The sequence below is a fragment of the Stegostoma tigrinum genome, chromosome 4 (assembly GCF_030684315.1).
Source record: "Stegostoma tigrinum isolate sSteTig4 chromosome 4, sSteTig4.hap1, whole genome shotgun sequence".
NCBI classification, from domain to species: Eukaryota; Metazoa; Chordata; class Chondrichthyes; order Orectolobiformes; family Stegostomatidae; genus Stegostoma; species Stegostoma tigrinum.
Window position 1 is genome coordinate 24,439,348 of NC_081357.1, and position 19,679 is coordinate 24,459,026.

At 43.2% G+C, this 19,679-nt stretch overlaps 2 protein-coding genes across 6 annotated transcripts in view; one reads left to right on the forward strand and one right to left on the reverse strand.

Moving 5' to 3' along the window:
• The window catches only part of amd1 (adenosylmethionine decarboxylase 1), a 34,045-nt gene extending 26,443 nt beyond the window's left edge, over positions 1-7,602 (reverse strand). For 2 of the 4 annotated variants that reach the window (XM_048531966.2, XM_048531965.2), the window contains exon 1: positions 6,546-7,010. In XM_048531966.2, coding sequence (XP_048387923.1) covers positions 6,546-6,655 — 110 coding nt within the window. In that variant the 5' untranslated portion in view covers positions 6,656-7,010. Of the gene's footprint in view, positions 1-4,367; positions 4,512-6,545; positions 7,011-7,356 lie in introns of those variants that run through there. The other 2 variants (XM_048531967.2, XM_048531968.2) reach the window with 2 other exon arrangements.
• The window catches only part of cdk19 (cyclin dependent kinase 19), a 174,650-nt gene continuing 162,143 nt past the window's right edge, over positions 7,173-19,679 (forward strand). For both annotated transcript variants that reach the window (XM_059645216.1, XM_059645217.1), the window contains exon 1: positions 7,173-8,120. In XM_059645216.1, the coding sequence (XP_059501199.1) occupies positions 7,993-8,120 (128 nt within the window). In that variant the 5' untranslated portion in view covers positions 7,173-7,992. The remainder of the gene's footprint in view (positions 8,121-19,679) is intronic.

Genomic DNA, 19,679 nt, shown 5'->3' on the forward strand with positions numbered 1-19,679 from the left:
AGTTCAGAGATGCTATGTTTGGATGAGTTGTCAAGTCAGCTGGGGAAAAGAACTTTTGGAGATTAGGATCTCAAATTTAAAAAAACTCACGGTTTAATAGGCAGTGATCCCTACGCTTCAACTCCTTTGAAAACTTGGGACAACCTACAGAAGACACCTCAAAAGAAACAGGCTCTGTTATAAAAGTAAACTCCCACAAAACTCATAGCCCAGTGGAAGAAGTTCCACCAGCAGTACAGTCACAAGATCCCCCAAATTCAATAACCCTCTAGTGATAGAAAAGTGGTCCAACAGCAGTATTCTCCTGAAGGTTAACTAGCTCAACAGTGAGGGACCGAACACTCAAAACAAGCTACAATGGATACGTGCCACTCTGATGGCCAATGCCAAACTCTGGAAGCAACTGCTCCACTCAGAACTCCATCCTGGCAGGATACTTCAAACAGGATCAAGTAAATATTTTATGGATGGCCTGGAAAGGTCAAATATCTTATCAAGTTGGAGTCTTTCTGGTGTATACTGACAAAGATGGAGAAGGCTCACTTGGTAAAGCGCAGAACACATTGAGCTATTTCATTGAGAAGGTACATATGCAAAGCCCAGAGCGCACAAGCCTTCTAATAAATCATCTACTAGATCCGCCAAACACCACGTGCCTCATAAGGCATAGTTTCCAGATCTTATACTGGAGTTCTCAATACAAGTATAACCAGAACAACTGCAGAGTGGATTGAGGCTGTAATACTCACTGAATTTTGTATTTAAGAGCTGGGTTCTATCAGGTCCTTGTAGCGCAATGGTAGCGTACCTATCTCAGCATCAGTAGGCCTGTGCTCAAGTCACACCAGTTCCAGAGGGTATGTAATAAACATCACAACGGTTGATAAAAAAACCTAAGAGATGTGTTCTTATAAGGGCTCTGTGACTAGTGCCAGTGCGCCTACCTGAGCCAGGAAGCCCAGGATCGTGCCCACGTGGTCTGAAGGCATGTAAAAACATAACTGAACAGGTTGATTAAAAATATCCCAAGAGCAGAGATCCGAGAGCTTGTGTTCCTATACCTTGACCAGGAAGCCTGGGTTCAAGTCACACATGCTCGAGGTGTATAATAACATTGAACAGATTGCTAGAATCAAAAAAAAGCAGGATTGAGCAATCTTGAGACATATGGGCAAGTACTACTGCCTGTGGGCCCGAGGTCAAGATTCATGCTCCACCCACCACAGACACAAGCAGGTTGATTAAAACAGAAGCTGGGTTCTGGCTGATTAGGGGAGTTGGCAGTGGGTTGTTCAAAAAAAGGAGGCCTGGTTGAAGTTTGTTAACTCTGTGGTCAGTTTATTACAAAAGTCTGTTTGTTGCCATGGTGGGTTGGCTTCTGAACAGGGAAAAGGTGGAAAGTGGTGTGTGCTAAGTTTAGTTCACAGTAAAGCCCTTGTAAGTCTTTTGCTACTTAATTCAACGTATGAATATTGGTTAGTTAAATGGGGCTTTGCCATTTCGGAAACCATTAAAGCAGAGTGGAAGCAGGTCTTAAGGCCCGGGGCTGCCTCAGAAGACAGAAAAGGCACACTTGCTGCATGTTAAGATAGGCAGAATTTTATTTGACCCCAAATCCAGATGATAGGACTTGGAGACCATGCAGGAGTGCATTAGAGCAGTCACATGCAGTGGTAAAACAAGGATGGATGAATAATAAATTCATCTTTTGCCAGGGGGAGAGATTAATTAGTGTGGGGTAGGAATAAAAACAATGACTGGAAGGGATGCCAACCAAATCTGGCAGTAGATAGTTAAATTAGAGGCCAGACCTAAATTTTCTAAAGCACATTGGTGAGCCAGATTCAGTTGTGACAACTGACAGTTTGAAGGACACCATTACTACAAGAATATTATTAACTGAATTTAAACTGTACCCACCACCATGATGGAATTTGAACTCTCATTTCCACAGCTTCAGCTTGGTCCCCTGGATTTCTAGCTCAGAAGCAAGAGGCCAAAATTAGCATATGTATTTCTGAAGATTTCAAAATTAGAGGAGGAAGGGAAAGGCCAAGAGGGATTTGAAAGCGTGGATGTGAATTTTAAAAATCAGGGTGTTGCTTTTCTGAATGCAATGTACAGAATTGAGATGGGGACATTAAGGCATAATCATTCCAGGTTCAGATGATTTCAAATTTACAGGGGGGGGGGGGGGGGGGGGGGGGGGGAAGAAGAGCTGCCGCGAAAGCATTGCAATAGCCAAGAATAAAACAAAGCATTAGTAAGTGTTCAAGCAACAGATAAAATGAAGTACGGCAAAGACAAGCAATGTTTTGAAAGCAGAAATAGGCAATGATAATGATAGCTCCAATCAGCGATCAGAAGCTTATCGTAAAATCAAATGCAAGACCAAGATGGCAAAGATCTGCTTAATCTCAAACTGCTGCCAGGAAGAGGAAGAGTAAGAAACAAGAGTTTGAAATAATGCGAGATAATAAGAACTGCAGATGCTGGAGAATCCGAGATAACAGGCGTAGAGCTGGATGAACACAGCAGGCCAAGCAGCATCTTAGGAGCAGGAAAGCTGACATTTTGTGTCTAGACCCTTCATCAGAAATGGGGGAAGGGGAGAGGGTTCTGAAATAAATAGGGAGAGAGGGGAAGGCGGATCGAAGATGGATAGAGGAAAAGATAGATGGAGAGGAGACAGACAAGTTAAAGAGGCAGGGATGGAGCCAGTAAAGCTGAGCGTAGGTGGAGAGGAAGGGAGGAGACAGGTCAGTCTAGGGAGTACTGACTGGTCAAGTGGGCAGGAAATGGGGGTGCGGCTTGAGCTAGGAGGGGGGATAGGTGAGAGGCAACAGATTAGGGAGGGGGGGATGCAGGGGGGGGGGGGGGGGGGGGAAAGAGAGAGATTTTGAAGCTGGCGAAATCCACATTGATACCATTGGGCTGCAGGGTGCCCAAGTGGAATATGAGTTGCTGTTCCTGCAACCTTCGGGTGGCATCGTTGTGGCACTGCAGGAGGCTCAGGATGGACATGTCATCTGAGGAATGGGAGGGGGAGATGAAATGGTTCGCAACTGGGAGGTGCAGTTGTTTAACGCGAATCAAACGTAGGTGTGCTGCAAAGCAGTCCTCAAGCCTCTGCTTGGTTTCCCCCGATATACAGGAGGCCACAACAGGTACAGCAGGTGCAGAGTCTCAAACTGCTGCCAGGAAGAGGAAGAGTAAGATGTATACTACATTGGCAGATGTGCAGGTGAACATCTGCTTGATGTGGAAAATCTTCTTGGGGCCTCTGATGGGGGTGAGGGAGGTGGTGTGGAGGCAAGAGTAGCACTTCCTGCTGTTGCAGGGAAAAGTGCCAGGTGTGGTGGGGCTGGAGGGGAGTGTGGAGCAGACAAGGGAGTCACGGAGGCAATGGTCCCTCCGGAAAGCAGACAAGGGTGGGGAGGGGAAAATGTCTTTGGTGGTGCGGTTGGATTGCAGATGGCGTAAGTGTTGGAGGATGACGCGTTGGATCCAGAGGTTGGTGGGATGGTACGTGAGGATGAGGGGGGATTCTTTTTTGGTTGTTATTGCGCGGACGGGGTGTGAGGGATGAATTGCAGGATTTCCAGCTCATTGCATCCCCGCCTCCCTAACCTGTTCTTCCTCTCACCTATTCCCTCCTCCCACCTCAAGCCACACCCCCCTTTCCTACTTACTAACCTCATCCTGCCCCCTTGACCTATCCGTCCTCCCTGGACTGACCTATCTCCTCACCTACACTCAGCTTTACTGGCTCCATCCCTGCCTGTTTAACTTGTCTGTCTCCTCTCCATCTTCAATCCGCCTCCCCCTCCCTCCCTATTTATTTCAGAACCCTCCTCCATTTCTGATGAAGGGTCTAGACACAAAATGTCAGCTTTCCTGCTCCTAAATTGCTGCTTCGCCTGTGTTTATCCAGCTCTACACCTTGTTATCTCTGAAAGTAATGCCTTTGGTCTTTTCAATATTTAACATTTCTGCTAATTCAATATTGGATGTCAGATTAGCATCAATGAAATCAAGACTGGAGTTGTCAGTGTACATCTCCGTCCCCTGCTTTGGGGAAGTGTTGGGTGAATTTAAATACAGGTTTTTCAACAACCTTCCCTCAAACTACATTACAGAAACATTTTATTGTTTGCAGAGCCTTGTATTGCTTCTCTATTTCAAGTCTCTAGTCTAGAGGTTATGAAATAAAGTTGAGGTTGTGGAAAGTCTTAAATGACGAGTTCTTTCTTTCAACCACGGCCTGTTAACACCTCCCATATGCAGCGTGAACGCAGTAAGTATGATTTAATATAAACAGGCTTTCAGTAAGCCATGAAGGTAAACTTCTCAAAAGTCCAACTTACACTTGAAATCAAACGACGTTTGGCTGATCCACGTCTTCACACATTTGTTGAGAACGGAGATTTGTCATTAACACTGCGTACGTTTTAATATCTACCAGTAATTCGACTTCAGGCATTCATCTAGACCCGCCATCAATCCTATCTGCTGACGATACGAAAATAGCAGGAAACGCAGAACTGGTGACAACACATTAGAGGGAGGGAATCTCAAAGAAAAGGAGACTTTTCCCGGTGCTCAGAGAGGGCGCTATTTGTGGCTGTAAAATGAGACAGCAAGAGCTCAGCACTGCGGTATCGATTGATGGGAGTAGGCGACCGGCCTTTGTACAATGGCACCCATGTATTGTACATAAATTTAAAAAAAGGCGAGTACAAGGGGGCAGGTATTCCCCAACCTGGGGAAAGAACTTGCCAAAGTACTGGGAGAAAACTGAATTAAGTATTTTAAAAGTGGCCAACTCGCGGACGTCGATCGGACAATTCCTGTTCAGTGTAGAGAATCCAGTTTGAATTTACACTAGTCATGCTGAACTATGAGGCAACCACAACAGGCGCCGCATGGGGGGGGAAAAAACTAGGCGTCTGTAATTTCGCTCCTCCTGCTGTCCTTGCGATCAGCAGCATATTTAACTCTGGGAGGGTCGGTTGCTACCCACCGACTGGAAAAGGCGCAAACATGTAGTTTCTGCAACAGGGGGATGGGGAAAGGCTGTGTGTTAGATAACCCAAACACGTGATGTGCCCGCCAAAAAATACAGACCCCTTTCCCCATACATTCACCGAGCAAGGTTTGAGAGATGAAGTTGTTGAGCAGTAATGTTTAATACCTTGGTCACCAACGTTCCCAGTTTGGAATGCTGCTCATATAAAGGTAGCGTTTCCTCAAACTCAGTCACACCTAACTTCCACCTAGTTTTTTTTAGAAAGCGAGAAGGACGGACAACTCCGCTCAGTGCAAGATATACAAAAAAGTCTTCAATCATTTTGGAGAGCGTGTTGACAGATTTCGACCCCATGCCCACCAAGAAAAATGATCCAAGAAAACCTCCTTTCATCCAACACAAAACATGGAGGAACAAATTCACCGACTTGCCCATGTTCCTCTCACCAGAGGATTTATTAAATAATTTATGAATAATTTATTTATTAAATCATTTGTGAATTAAGTAATTTATTGAGTACACGTGGAGTGCATTCAGCCTGACTGTACCCCCCTCCCCGGAAATCACGGTGCACATTTAAAAAGGACAGACCCCTTTGAAAGGAATGGGCACGTTTTCCCTGACCGCCAGAGGGGGGAGAGTTAGAGAGAGAGAGAAGGTACGGCCCTGAACAAATGAGACCACGACTCAAATTCAGGAACAAGCGTGAGAGCAGCCAATCCAGCACCCCCAAATTCCGTCAGAAACTGCGGCTGGCCACCTGTTACTAGGTTGGCCAGACTTCTAACTGAAAACACACGCACTCAAACCATCCCCCAACACATACACACACAAAGTGCAGCTTGGCAGAAAATGGCAGCAGCGGGGCAGCAAAGAGGGCGAAGAGTGAGATGGGGCCACGCCCAGCGCCCGCCGTTCGAAATAAATCAGGCAGGAATCGGGGGGCGGGGAGAGATCCCGCATCCCGTTCAACCTAAGGGTTCCCACACACACATCCACCTACTCACCAACACACCTACACCCCACAACCAGTCAATAAATACAGATATTGCAACACCCTCACCACTCTCCACACCTTCACACACCCCAGCCCCTCATACATCCCCAACAGACCCACCCCATATACACACATTAACCTGGCCTCTTAAATCCTGCCCCCACTCCAATACAGGCTTTTGAATAAGGAATTGATAAAATAATCGTTTAATTTTGAAGGAGGGAACAATCCAGGATTCCCTGCCTTAACACTGATTCCTTTCCCTGGTTTTTTTTGGGGGGGGGGGGGGGTGGAGAGAGAGAGAGAGAGAGAGATTGATTGAGATTTGTGGCGTATCTCCTTAAACACGGTGCTTCCCCAACCCCCCCTGGCCGCCAACACACCCACACAACCCAAGGCCAGAGAGAACATAGAACATAGAGAGCGCGTTTAAGTGTCCCCGGTCTGAGTTGGTGCGTTTCTCCCCCCACCATTTTGCTGTTAGCTGATATTATTGTTTTAATGATATATGTATTTTACCTTGGAATGGTCCGGAGGTCTCCCGATCCCGTGCACAGATCCTGCTGCCGAGAGAACCACACCTCCAACAGCTTCTCGGTCCCTTCGAAAAAGTGTGCACCGTTTTCCATCGTGAAACAAACGAGAGGGGAAAGAAAAATTCGCCCCCTCCTCCTCCCTCTTTTCCCTTCTACAAATTCTATTTTCTCTTTTAAAAAACCTCCCCCCCCTTTTTCCCCCTCTCTCTGGTAAAAAGCTTAATAAGTTAGTGTCAATTGCTCTGTTTTAGTGGGTTCTTGAGCGGTCCGGTTTCTGCTTTGCTTCCCTATTTTTTCAAGAAAAAGATTTTTTTGTTTGTTTTTTTTATACATATATATATATAATGTTTCGTAGTTGCCCCCAATGCGATCCCTCTACACAGAGAATTGCATCCAGCGAGCGCTAGCTAATGTCGCCGGCCATACTGTGACTAGCAGCGAGACGTCCGCCGGCGCCGGCTTTTATAACCTCCGCCTCCCTCCTTTGCTCACCACCCCCATCCGCTCCAACCCAATCACTTGACTTCTCCAAACTGTCTGCTGCACCGCCCTCTCTACCGACGGCACAATAGAACTGCTGTGACGTCAACGGCCTGGCTGGAGCTGCCCCTGCCCGTTCCCTCCACTACCGTCACCATCACCAGTCGAACGTTCGGCGCGAGACCTTGCGCCCGGGCAAAACCGTTAGTGGAGCCGCGCGCAGATCGACGTTCCAATTCAACTATAAAAGTTGCACGTTTGGAAGGGGCGGGGGGAAGGAAACGAGAAGACATTGCAAATAAATTGCCCCAAACCTCTTTAACGCTCGATAAAAGCCATCGCACGATTTCATCTCACCCTCGTTTTTTCGGGCCGATTCCTAACGCGATTGGTTCGTTTCGCAGTCAGTCACGTTTATCGCAGTGCCGTATCGCAAGAAGGCGGGAATGTAACAGATACATTTTAGTTTTTCCGAACAAAAAGGGATGTTGAAGGTTTATTCCGATGTGTATTTGAATATCTTATCGCTGTTTATTGATTTCAGTGTCCCGGTGCTTCTTCACCCTTTCCCACCCCCACACCCGTCTGCTGCTCTGCTCGGACTAACTGTTTTTACTTTTGGATCCGAAAACGGTTAAAACCGTCCGCAGCAATGAGCGACGGGAGTTGTAGTCTTTGACCCCGGGATGCAGCCGCGCTAGTCAAGGCCCTGCCGAAGCTCTAAGGACTACAAATGCCGGCATGCCTCGCGGTCCGCCATTGTCTGCCGCTAACGTCAACATAACAAACCCATGGTTAAATGTCGCCGGGCGAACTTGTTGGAAGAGACAAAAAAAATACACACGAAATAAGGAAATGATCGGTGCTCAGTTTAAATAATCCAGCCCGTTTCCCTTCCTCCCCCTTCCAACAGACATTGAAAGTATTTATGCATTTATGGAGTGACAGTCATGGATTACGATTTTAAGACGAAACTAGCAGCAGAGCGAGAGAAAGTAGAAGATCTGTTTGAATATGAAGGTTGCAAAGTGGGTCGTGGTACCTACGGTCATGTTTACAAAGCAAAAAGAAAAGATGGGTAAGAAATCAGTACCTTCAGGCGATTTTGTGAGGTGTTGCTGCAGGCGCCCAGTAAGACTTATCAGAGTATGCCTTTTTAAAAGTTTATTTCTGGGTTACTCAGTTCACGTGCTGCAAGACCAATGTTGATGTTTCTGGTTTGTAAATATATCCTCACACCTTGTGTTTACAACTCCTTATTGTAACCCGTTTAATCAAGCCGAGGCCTCCAGCCCTCATAACCATTGTTTTGGAAACTATGTATTTATTGATAGGTTTATTGGTATGATATAAAACAGACTACTTCTTCGGTTTTCTTTTATTCTAGACTTTGTATAGTAATTTTTTCTCGGCTGAACGCCAGCTGTTAAAGCAGTGCTGCCCATAATATAAGACTAAATCACATTTCGGAACTGTCAAATTAAAATGTAGCTTGTCTTCCATGTTTCACAACACTCAGATACTTAGAAGTCCTAAATCTTGACCGTGTTTTTGAATATTAGGTACTGTATTTTGTAACTGTAGTCATAAGTAAGTAATGAACAACGTATTTACTTTTATTCTTTGACCGAACTGTGCGGTTTACTTCCGTGCATAAAATTAGATATGATAACAGCAATTTGCATTGATGTGTCAGTTAATGTCGACTTGGGTTCCAAGGCAGAGTGAAAGTAGAAATGGGGCTGACCATTCGTGAGGAAGTTAGATGAGTTGACATCTGAATTCTGAGGAAGGGTCACCGGACCCGAAACGTTTAAGGGTGCTGCTTGACCTGCTGTGTTCATCCAGCTCTGCACTTTGTTGTCCCGAAACGTTAACTCTGTTTTTCCCTTCACAGTTGCTGCCAGACCTGCTGAGCTTTTTCCAGCAACTTTGTTTTTGAGTTGACTTAGAGTATTGTTCGAAATCTGGGGTTCCTCAAATAATCTGCCGTTAGATCCTTTTAGAGAAAGAGTATAAATCCTTTGTTATGAACTGCATCCCTCTCCATGGCAACAGTTTGATATTAAATCAATCTCTTTGCAATTCTAGTGTTATGTCAGATCCAGTAGTGAGCTGATATCATATTTGTGCCACCTCAAAGACAGCTTGATCCATTTCTAATATCTTTTGACTTAACCCCCTTCTCAGCTGTAATCCTCTTCTATGCTTTCATTACCTATAGACTTGATGATTCCGATGCACTCCTAATATCCCACACTTTGCTCTTCATAAACTTGTGCTCAGGGAGATTTTGTGGTGCAATTGTTAGCCTTCTTGCCTGTAATTCGCAGGCTTTGTGTTCAAGTCAGATGGTAGGACTTGATGGATTTGAAAGATGGGTTCATAACATGGCAAAATGGTTGACTATCAACCTGTAAATCCTTCTGACGCCTTTAGCAGGCAAAAAGTGTAAAAAAGATTCCTGATCAGCCAGAATTGTGTGATATCTGCAACACAACAGCGTCTCCACACTAAAAGACAAGCTCTTGTTTCACTGTGCTAACTGACAAATGACAGGCAATGAGATAAACCTGTGATCATCTAAAGTACTGATTCACATGTCTTCACTGCAGCAGCACTACCCAGAGCAATTCAATTGTTGGTGACTGTAAGCACTAGGGATCCAGGAAGATTAGACAAAGGGAAGAGGTGAGAGTGGGATTCATGATAGCTAGGTTAGTGGGAGCTGAGGCTGTGGGTGTTCATTTTGGAGAGGGTGTCAGTGATATGTCAGCCCCTCCAAAGTCCTGATTAGGGTAAGCTGTGGGTCCCCAACTTGCCATTAGTCCCTGAACTCTTCTTATTAGCCAAAAAATTGCTGTTGAGTGGGTACAGGCCCTGAGTGACCAATAATTAGTCATTGAAGGCCTGCAATGAGTTGATGGTGGGGGAACTGCCCCAGGCTAGGGCTGACACCTATGTAGTTGTGTACAGGACAGGGGAAGTGGCGTGAAGCCAGCTGTGGAATTTGTGGGCCCCACGCTGTGTAGCAATTCTACGACCCCACCCAACACCCCTCCCTATTGTCAGCATGAATTATTGAAAAATTAGAGCCTGTTTTGCTCCACCGATGCTGTGTATCCAGTTTTTCTTTTTGTTTCAAATTTCCAGCATCTGTGGTGTTTTGCTTTTGCTTTTGTAAATAATATTTTGGTACATTCTCAGAAAAATACTTTATAGTGAACATAGCTGTTGAATTCAGGAACACTGAGTACAGTGAAGACAAAAGGCAAATGAAACTGTGACGAGACAAATTGTTTATTGTGATTTTGGTGGGTGGAACAGGACACTGAGAATTTGCTGCTGTTCTTTGAAAAGTGTTTCAAGATGTTTGATAGCCATCACTGCAGATATTTTGTTTTAGAATTAAAAGAAAAAGCCAGATTGAGCATCTAGCTATAGCATTTATGCCTTGATTCTGAATTGCAGAATTACAGAATATAACAGTACAGAGGGGGATCATTATTATCACTGAATCCTGAAGTATCAACATCCTGGGGTTATCTTTGACTAGAAATTGAATTATATCAGCCATATACAACATACCGTGGCCTGCAAAAGTAAGTCAGAGGCTAGGACATCGGCAGCAAGTAACTCAACTTCTATCTTCCCAAAGTTTCTCTGCCATCCAAACAGACAAATCAGAAGTGTGATGAGTTACTTTCCATTTGCCAGATGAGTGCAGTTCCAACAACGCTTTAGCTTGACGTCATCCAGGACAAAGCAGCTGGCACATCCACCACCTTCACACCTTTCACAAGCATACGCTGTTGTTACTGCACAATCTGCAAAATGTATTGTGACAACACATCAAGGCTCCCTTGACAGCACCTGCAGAGGATATGAAAATGAGGATTTATCTCCAATTCCAATCTGGCTGAATACCTGATGTTCCCTACCAGGAAGTGGCAATAAAAGTAGGAGGGAAAAATTCTGGCCAATGTATTCTGTAGAGTTGTAACAATTATGTGTAATTTATAGTTTTAGACTGATGACATTTTGGTAGAATTTGTTGTAAAAGATCTGATAACAGAATATTTAGAAATACATAACATAATCAAGCACAGAGCATGATTTCATGGAAGGGAAATTGTGCCTATCAATTTTAGCAGAATTCTTTGAGAGATAACAAGCAGAATCAATAAAGGGGAGCCAGTAGATGTATTATGTTTGGAATTTCAAAAGCCATTCAATAAGGCAGTACACGTAAGGCTACTTAATAAGAGAAGTGCACATTGTGTTGGGCATACTACATTAGCATGGACAAACGATTAATTAACAGAGATATAATTGGATAAGGGGACATTTGCAGGGTGCCAGTCTATAATGAGTGGAGTCTCTTGGGGGTCAATGTTACAATTACTTATAATATTTATTAACAACTTGGATGATGCAACAGAATGAACAGTTGCAGATGGCACAGAGGGCTACAGATAAGTTTAATTAAGTGGACAAAAATTTGGTGGATAGAATATCATGTGGGAAAATGTGAGGCCATGTAATTTGACAGGAGGAATAAAGGAGTTGCATGTTGTTTAAATCAAGATAGATTGTAACAAGCTCCAAAACAGAGGGATTTGGGGGTTCCTCATGTATAATTCACAAAGAACAAGCATACGAGCTCAGAAGGTAATGGGAAAGTTTGGCCTTTTATTTCAAAGGGGATAGATTATAAAAGTAGTGAATTATTACTAAAACTATAAAGGCACCAAATAGACAACACCTACACCCAGAATACTGTGCTGACATTGGAGGCAGACCAGAGAAGGTTCACTAAATTGATCCTGGGCATTGAGGGGTTTTCTTGTGAGGAAAGGACAAGTCGGATGGGCCTGTGCTCATTGGAATTCAGATGAATTTGTGGGTGACCTTATTGAAATATTTAAGGTTCTTAGGGGCCTTGACAGGGTAGATTTGAGAGGTTATTTCCTTTTGTAGGAGGATCTAGGACCAGAAGGTACAACCTCAGAGTAAGGGGTCACCCATTTAAGTCAAAGATGAGGAAAAATTTCTTCTCAGTATAGTGAATCTGTGGAATTTGTTACCACAGAGGGCTGTAGATGCTGTGTTGTTATGAATGTTCAAGGCTGATATAAACAGACTTTTAATCATAAGGGAATCAAGGGTTTAGGGAAATGGCAGCAATGTGGACATGAGGATTAACAGGTCAGCCATTAAGTCATCTGCTTCTACGTCTTATGATGCTATTGCCAAATGGATTGTCGGATTTGTTCCTATTCCAGTTATTGACAGCATTCCTATTCGGTAATTGTGCCTTATGTGATGCAAAACCAGTATATGATTAAAAATCTTCAGGGGTGGTTGAGTAACAATTTAATATTTCTTCTTGCAAATGTTCAGGTCAAGTAATTATTGAGCATTGAAATTTTCTTAAGACATGCCAACTATGACAGTCTTGGTGAGAAAATAATCTGCTTCACTTTTGAAGATAAGCTTTGTACAAGTTTATTGGATTTGAGTGTTTAGTTTTTATTTTCTGTGTCAAGTGCTATCCATCTGATTGCCAATAATCAAGTAATCCCAATACCAGCCATTTGCTCATTGTTACTTCGATCAGACCTCTATTATATATTAACAATCGCGGACCTGTCCGGTGGTGATACCAGTAAAGCTTTCTATGTTTGATTACAATATTGCGTCATCCATTGCTCAAAGTGACATGACCAAAGATATGCAGCTTAGGTGAATTGACCATGCTAAATTGCCCCATAGTGTTCAATGATGTGCAGGTTAGGTGGGCAGCTTTAGTAAATATGGTGTTATGGGGATAGAGTGGGTCTGGGTGGGATGCTCTTTGGAGGGTTGGTGCCGACTTGATGGGTCAAATGGTCTCAATCTGCAGTGTAAGGATTCTACGAACAGACTAAAATGAAAAATATATTATTGAAATTCATGAGCTTGACCATGAAATTTAAAAAAAAGTTTCAATTTGAAGAAAATGGTTAGTAAAGTAAATGGAATGCTGGGACCTGTTATTGTTTTTGCAAAAAATACTTTATTTCTAAAATTACAATAAGTACATTGCAAAACTACTCAACTCAAGATTTCAATACTTTCAATATGTGGCGCAGATCTGGCTCGTTTCCTAAACTTATGCCACAGCAGTTATCCAAACCATGTCTGCAGTATTCCAGCTGTGGTCTGACTAGTGCCTTGTATCATTTTAGCAAAAACCTCCCTACTTTTACACTCCAGGCTCATCCCAAGCATTGCAGAAAGTACAATAAAATATCACTTCTCAGTTAAGCACTTTACACAGCCTCAATACTAATGCAAAATTGGAACATTTATTAAATATGACAACAAACTATTTACATTCCCATACTAGCATATAACCTGTGAGTTTCTATAAGTTAACAGGTCCTTGATACATTAGAGTAGCAAGGCCTAAGATTGTATGTGTCTTTTCACCAATTATGCCGTGGCTCCCTCAAGCTTTAGTGGTCTGGACCTTGAAATGTGCTAGTCTACAACACTTGTTGAGGACAACTCTTTGCATTGAAAGACCAACGTTTCGGGCAGACCAGAGAGCATTTTTTTTGAGGTAATGGTCCTCCAGTTCATTTTTGTCTCGGTAGTGTGTCCCAGTGAACAGTTCGTGGAACACACCACCTCTGTTATGGAGCTGCTTGGGATGAGCCTGGAGTGTAAAAGTAGGGAGGTTTTTGCTAAAATGATACAAGGCACTAGTCAGACCACAGCTAGAATGCTGCGGACATGGCTTGGATAACTGCTGTGGCATAAGTTTAGGGAATGAGCCAGATCTGCACCACATATTGAAGATATCTCACAGCTGAAGTCCAGGTTCTTACCTGCAATAGAGAGGAAGTGGCCCTCCCATATTCCCAGTACTGCTTTGGCGATACATACCTCCCAGTTTTTAGCATACGCCCCAGCAACTTCAGGTAACCTGATGGTGAAGGGCGAAGGATTGGTTGGCTGAGTTCTGAAAGAACATGCCTTGATCCACCCTGGTTCTGAAGGATGGTTTGAACTGGTTGTAGATTCTCAAGATAGTGGATCCGAGCAGGAGACATTGATTTCATCCGTGGCTGGGAGGCTTCGATTTGCAAGCGTCTGCTTCCTGGGACCACCACCCATCTCAAGCCCACACCCTTCTGAAGCACATAACAAAAGGCTTTATGCATCACACAAACAAGGCATGAGATAAAGGGAGGCAGTTTTGCCTGTCTTTAGATTTGATCAGGATGCTTTCTGATTCCTACCCATTGACTGTGACTGCATGCTTGCATAGATCACTTGGCTCCAGTTGTGAATTCCTTTCCCAAAACCCAGTTTGAAGAACATATCCATCGTGTAGGTCTGTGATATTTCGTCAAGTACCTTCTCCTGGCCCAGGCTGATGAGACAGGTATCCCGTAAGCAGGCAAGTGTATATCTGAATGGCACAGCACTGTCCGAGATCTTCTGCCCGACACACTGCAGATCTGATCAGGATAAATGTTGACTCTAGAACTGACCTGACCTGGTTGCTGGTGACCTTTATGCTGAATTTATGAATGATGACTTATGAGTGGTGATTTTTTGAATGGTGTGGAGACATTGGAAAGGTTGTAAACGATGAGAATGCTTCAAGGGTTGAGAGACTTCAAATACATGGATAAACTGGTAAAGCTGAAACTGTTCCCATTACATTTCGTGGAGATGCTCGAAATCATGAGGGTTCTAAACGGTGTAGATAAGAAAACTAGTTCCCTTTGGCAGGAAAGTGAAATCAAAGGACACCGATTTACAGTGATTGGCAAAGAATGAGAGATGGAGTGAGGACAAACTTTTTTTTTATCCACATCAATTGGTGAAGCTCTGGAATGTGCTGCCTGTGGGTGTGATTGTGGTGGATTCAGTCATGGAGTCATACAGCATGGAAAAATACCCTTCATGTGCAACTTGTTCATGCCGACCAAATTTCCCAAACTAAACTAGTCCTGTTTGCTTGCAAGGCTATAAGAAAAGCCAGTGGAGTGAAAATAGGCAGAGTAGCTTCCACAGAAACTTGACGTGGATACGGTGGGCTGAATTGCCTCCTGTATTGTAACTATTGTATAATTCCATTACTTTATATTGAGGTTGTTGTACAGATGTGCAAGGTGATAGTTAGAATTCCGTATTAGTTAAATGAATTGACACTTCTATAGAAACAAAAATGTGATGGTTATATTTTGAATGAGAAAGCCGCAGACGAATTAAAGATTCAAATTCGTAAGTCATTTAAAACAACACCTCAAGCTTATCATTTTAAAAACAGTTAATGGAATGGTACAAAAGTATGCAATTTTGAATTGAGACAAAATCTTAGTAAGACCACAGTTGATGTTCTTTGTAGTTATGATTCATGGTACTGGGAGAATGTTGAAATAAGAACCCAGTGCATCATTGATTGAAAGAATTGTTGCCATATATAAGGAAACACAGATTTAAACTAACTAGGAAAATTTGACCCGTTTTTATTGTAACAGTGGAGACTAAGAGATGTTTTGATTGCATTCTATTGATTGCTAATTCAGTAATTGAATTTAGCACAAGGAATATAGATCTAATATTCAAAGTTAAATATTTGAGACAGCAAGAGAGTTACAAATGATGTGAGGCCATGTAAGATGTTAGGAAATAACAGCAAGATTAGACCATTTGGTGCCTCAAGCCTGATTCACCATTCAATAAGATTATGGCTGATTTGGTTTCAGCCTTAACTCCACTTTTTAAAATTGATTTGAGGGATATGAGCATTGCTGGCTGACCCAGCATTTATTACCGTTCCCTGGTTGCCCGAGAAGATGGTGGTCAGCTGCCTTCTTGAACTCCTGCAATCCATGTGCTGTTGGTTGACTACTGAGAGGGAATTCTGGGACTCAACAATACTGAAGTTTTGACAGTAGATTGCCAAGTCAGTATAGTGGGTGGTTTGGAGGGGAATTTGCAGGTGGTGGTATTCCCGTGTATCTTCTTCCCTATCCTTCCAGATGGAAGTGGTCTTGGGTTTTAAACCTGAGGTCATTTCATGTTTAAGGATAATAATAATTAGGTAGGTGATTGAAAGAAAGAGGAACAAAGAGACTCGTAGATCAGGACTGCTATCTGTGAAGAGGATAAATATAACATGGAATTATTCTGCTCAGGACCCTGACTTATATGTTGGTACTCTCTAATTCTTGTCCTTGTAATTTGTAATTCTTGAACTTTTAAAATGTATGTAGTAATCCCCAATGAAAATTATTCTTTTCAAGATTGCATTGAATTGCTGTGAATGAGTAAATGTACTTGTTAATTCTGTTCTTCAATTTTTAGCACTGAGCTCTTTGTGACCAAATTGTTTCAATGCAGATGCAGATTGTGCAGCAGTATTTTGCATGATCAGTGTTTATACATTAAAGTTTTGCAAAAGGGGAATACATTTGAAACCTGTGAATGAAATATTCCTAGCAATTTGTGGAGTTTATTTTTAATGCACCAAATCTATTGATTGCCCGTAATTTTCATCAGTCAAGAAGTTCCAGGTAGACTTCTGCTAGCGTTTGCTAGTGCTCCATGGCAATATTCTGGGAGATGAGTGATTCAACTAACAGTTTCAATGCTTTCCAGCAGAGAATTAGATTTGTATCAGTAACAAGGCTTTGATCTGTACTCAGACAAGAATATAAGACTAAAATTACAAATAATATAATCTCTTTACTGTACCAAATTCTCTTCCAATTTCATTCATTTCATTTTCTTTCTTGGAGTAGAATTTCAGTGATCTTGATTAAATGGGTCAATGGGCTGAAAAATGGAAGATGGAGTTCAATCTGGATAAATGCAAGTTATAGCATTTTGGTACAACAAGAGTAGGACTTACGCAATTAGAATTGTACACAGAGGGACCACATGGGTGCAGGTACATAATTCTTAAAAGTTGGCATCACATAGACAGACGGAATGATAAGAAAGGCATTTGGAACGCTTACCTTTGTTGCTCAGTCCTTTGAGTAGAGGAGTTGGGTCGTTATGTTGAAGTTGTACAGGACATTGGTGAGGTTTCTTCTGGAATACTGTGTTCAGTTCTGGTTGCCCAGTCAAGGGAAGGATATCACCAAGCTGGCAAGAGTTCAGAAGAGATTTACCAGGATGTTACTGGGTATGGAAGGTTTGAGTTATAAGGAAAGGATGGATAGGCTGGGACATTGGAGTGTGGGACATTGAGAGGTGACCTGATAGAAGTTTACAAAATGATGAAAAAGCGATAGAGTTGATGGTAACATGGTGTGAAGCTGGATGAACACAGCATACCAAACAGCATTAGAGGACCAGGAAAGTTTGACATTTCGGGTCGAGACCCTTCTTCAGAAATGGGGGAGGGAAAGGGGATTCTGAAATAAATAGGGTGACAGTGGGAGGCGGATAGAAGATGGATAAAGGAGAAGATAGGGTGAGAGGAGACAGACAGGCCAAAGAGGCGGGGTTAGAGCCAGTGAAGGTGAATGTAGGTGGGGAGTTTGAGAGGGGATAGGTCAGTCCAGGGAGGACGGACAGGCCAAGGAGGCGGGATGAGGTTAGTGGGTAGGAGATGGGGGTGAGGCTTGAGGTGGGAGGAATGGTTAGGGAGGCAGGGACTAATTGGGATATGTTCGCGGGAGGGGAGATTTTGAAGCTTGTGAAGTCCACATTGAAACCCTTGGGCTGCAGGGTTCCCAAGCGAAATATGAGATGTTGTTCCTGTATCTTTCGGGTGGCGTCATTGTGGCAATGCAGCAGGCCCAGGATGGACTTCCTTCCCGGAATACCTGTGCTCAGTTCGCAACAAACAACTGCACTTCCCAGTCACAAACCATTTCAACTCCACCCCCCACCCCCGGATGACATGTACATCCCTAACTATGCCTCCCACCTCAAGCCCCACCTCCCTCTCCTACCCACTAACCTCATCCCACCTACTTGATCTGTCCGTCCTCCCTGGGCTGACCTATCCCCTCCCTAACTCCCCACCTACATTCATCTTCACTGGCTCTAATCCTGTCGCTTTGACCTGTCTGTCTCCTCTCACCCTATCTTCTCCTTTATCCATCTTCAATCCGCCTTCCCCATCACCCTATTTATTTCAGAATCCCCTTCCTCTCCCCCATTGCTGAAGAAAGGTCTCGACCCAAAACGTCAAACTTTTCTGCTCCTCTGATGTTGCTTGGCCTACTGTGTTCATCCAGCTTCACACCGTGTTATCTCAGATTCTCCAGCATCGACAGTTCCTACTATCTCTAGAGTTGATGGTAGTTGTCTTTTCCCTAAAGTGGGGAATTTCTAGACCGTGGGGTGCATTTTTAAGGTGAGATTAGCAAAATTAAAAAAAAAGACATGAGGCAAATTCTTTACACAGACGGTGCATTCCGTGTGGAATGAACTTCCTAGGAAGTGGTTGATGTGGGTAAAATTACAATTTTTAAAAGACATTTGGATAGATCTATGAATAGGAAAGGTTTGGAGGGATATGGGCCAGGAGCAGGTAGGTGAGATTAGTTTAGTTTGGAATTATGTTTGGCATGGGCTAGTTGGACCAAAGGGTCTATTTCTGTGCTCTATGACTGTATGACTCGATGACTGCATGCCGCTTTCATTATGAGGCAGCACAGCTGATCTTGCCCTCACCCAATGTTTATAAATTTCCACTTTCCATCAGGAGTCCTTAAGTAAGGGATGGGAGGAAAATAGTTTTGGTTACTATTTCAGATAACTTTTTATAGTTCTAATTTTGAGAATTCTTCAATAATATTGAAGTCAATTTCAAGAACATGAACTGCAGGAAACTCTCAAATTCAAAGTGTATTATGCACCGAAATGTGTAAATAATTTAAATTGAGTAAAGTGTAAAACAGTTATCAATTAATTTGATTCGAGCAGCGTGAATAAAAGCAAACATACTGTAGTTATTTTAGCATCCCGGGGCAGTATGGTGGCTCAGTGGTTCGCATTGCAGCTTCACAGCACCAGGGACCTGGGTTCAATTCCAACCTTGGGTGACTGTCTGTGTGGAGTTTGCACATTCTCCCCGTGTTTGCATGGGTTTCCTCTGGGTGCTCCGGTTTCCTCCCACGGTCCAAGGATGTGCAGGCTAGGTGGATCGGCCATGCTAAATTGCCCGTAGTGTTCATGGGTGTGTGGGTTATAGGGGAATGGGTCTGGGTGGGATGCTTCAAGGGGCATTATGGACTTGTTGGGCCGAAGGGCCTGTTTCCACACTGTAGGGAATCTAATCTAATGATAAAGTAGTATATTTAGAACAATATTGTAGGCTTAATAGTATTTGCTGGAAAGATATTTTCCATTAGAAAATATGACCTTTATGGACCTGAATTTAATCTTTTGGAATATAATTTCTTATTCCTGCCGTGTAGGAATGAAATCTGTCTGCAAATGTTTGGCCATTCAATCAGTTTAATAAGGTATTTCTTTCTCTCTGCAGCAATTTGCAATTATGTAATGCCTTTAATACTTCATTGGAATGTAATCAATTTAAAATTGACACCTAGTCAAAGAAGTTAGGCGTTAACGGAAGAGTGAGAAGTGGATAGACAGAAGTTTGTGGACA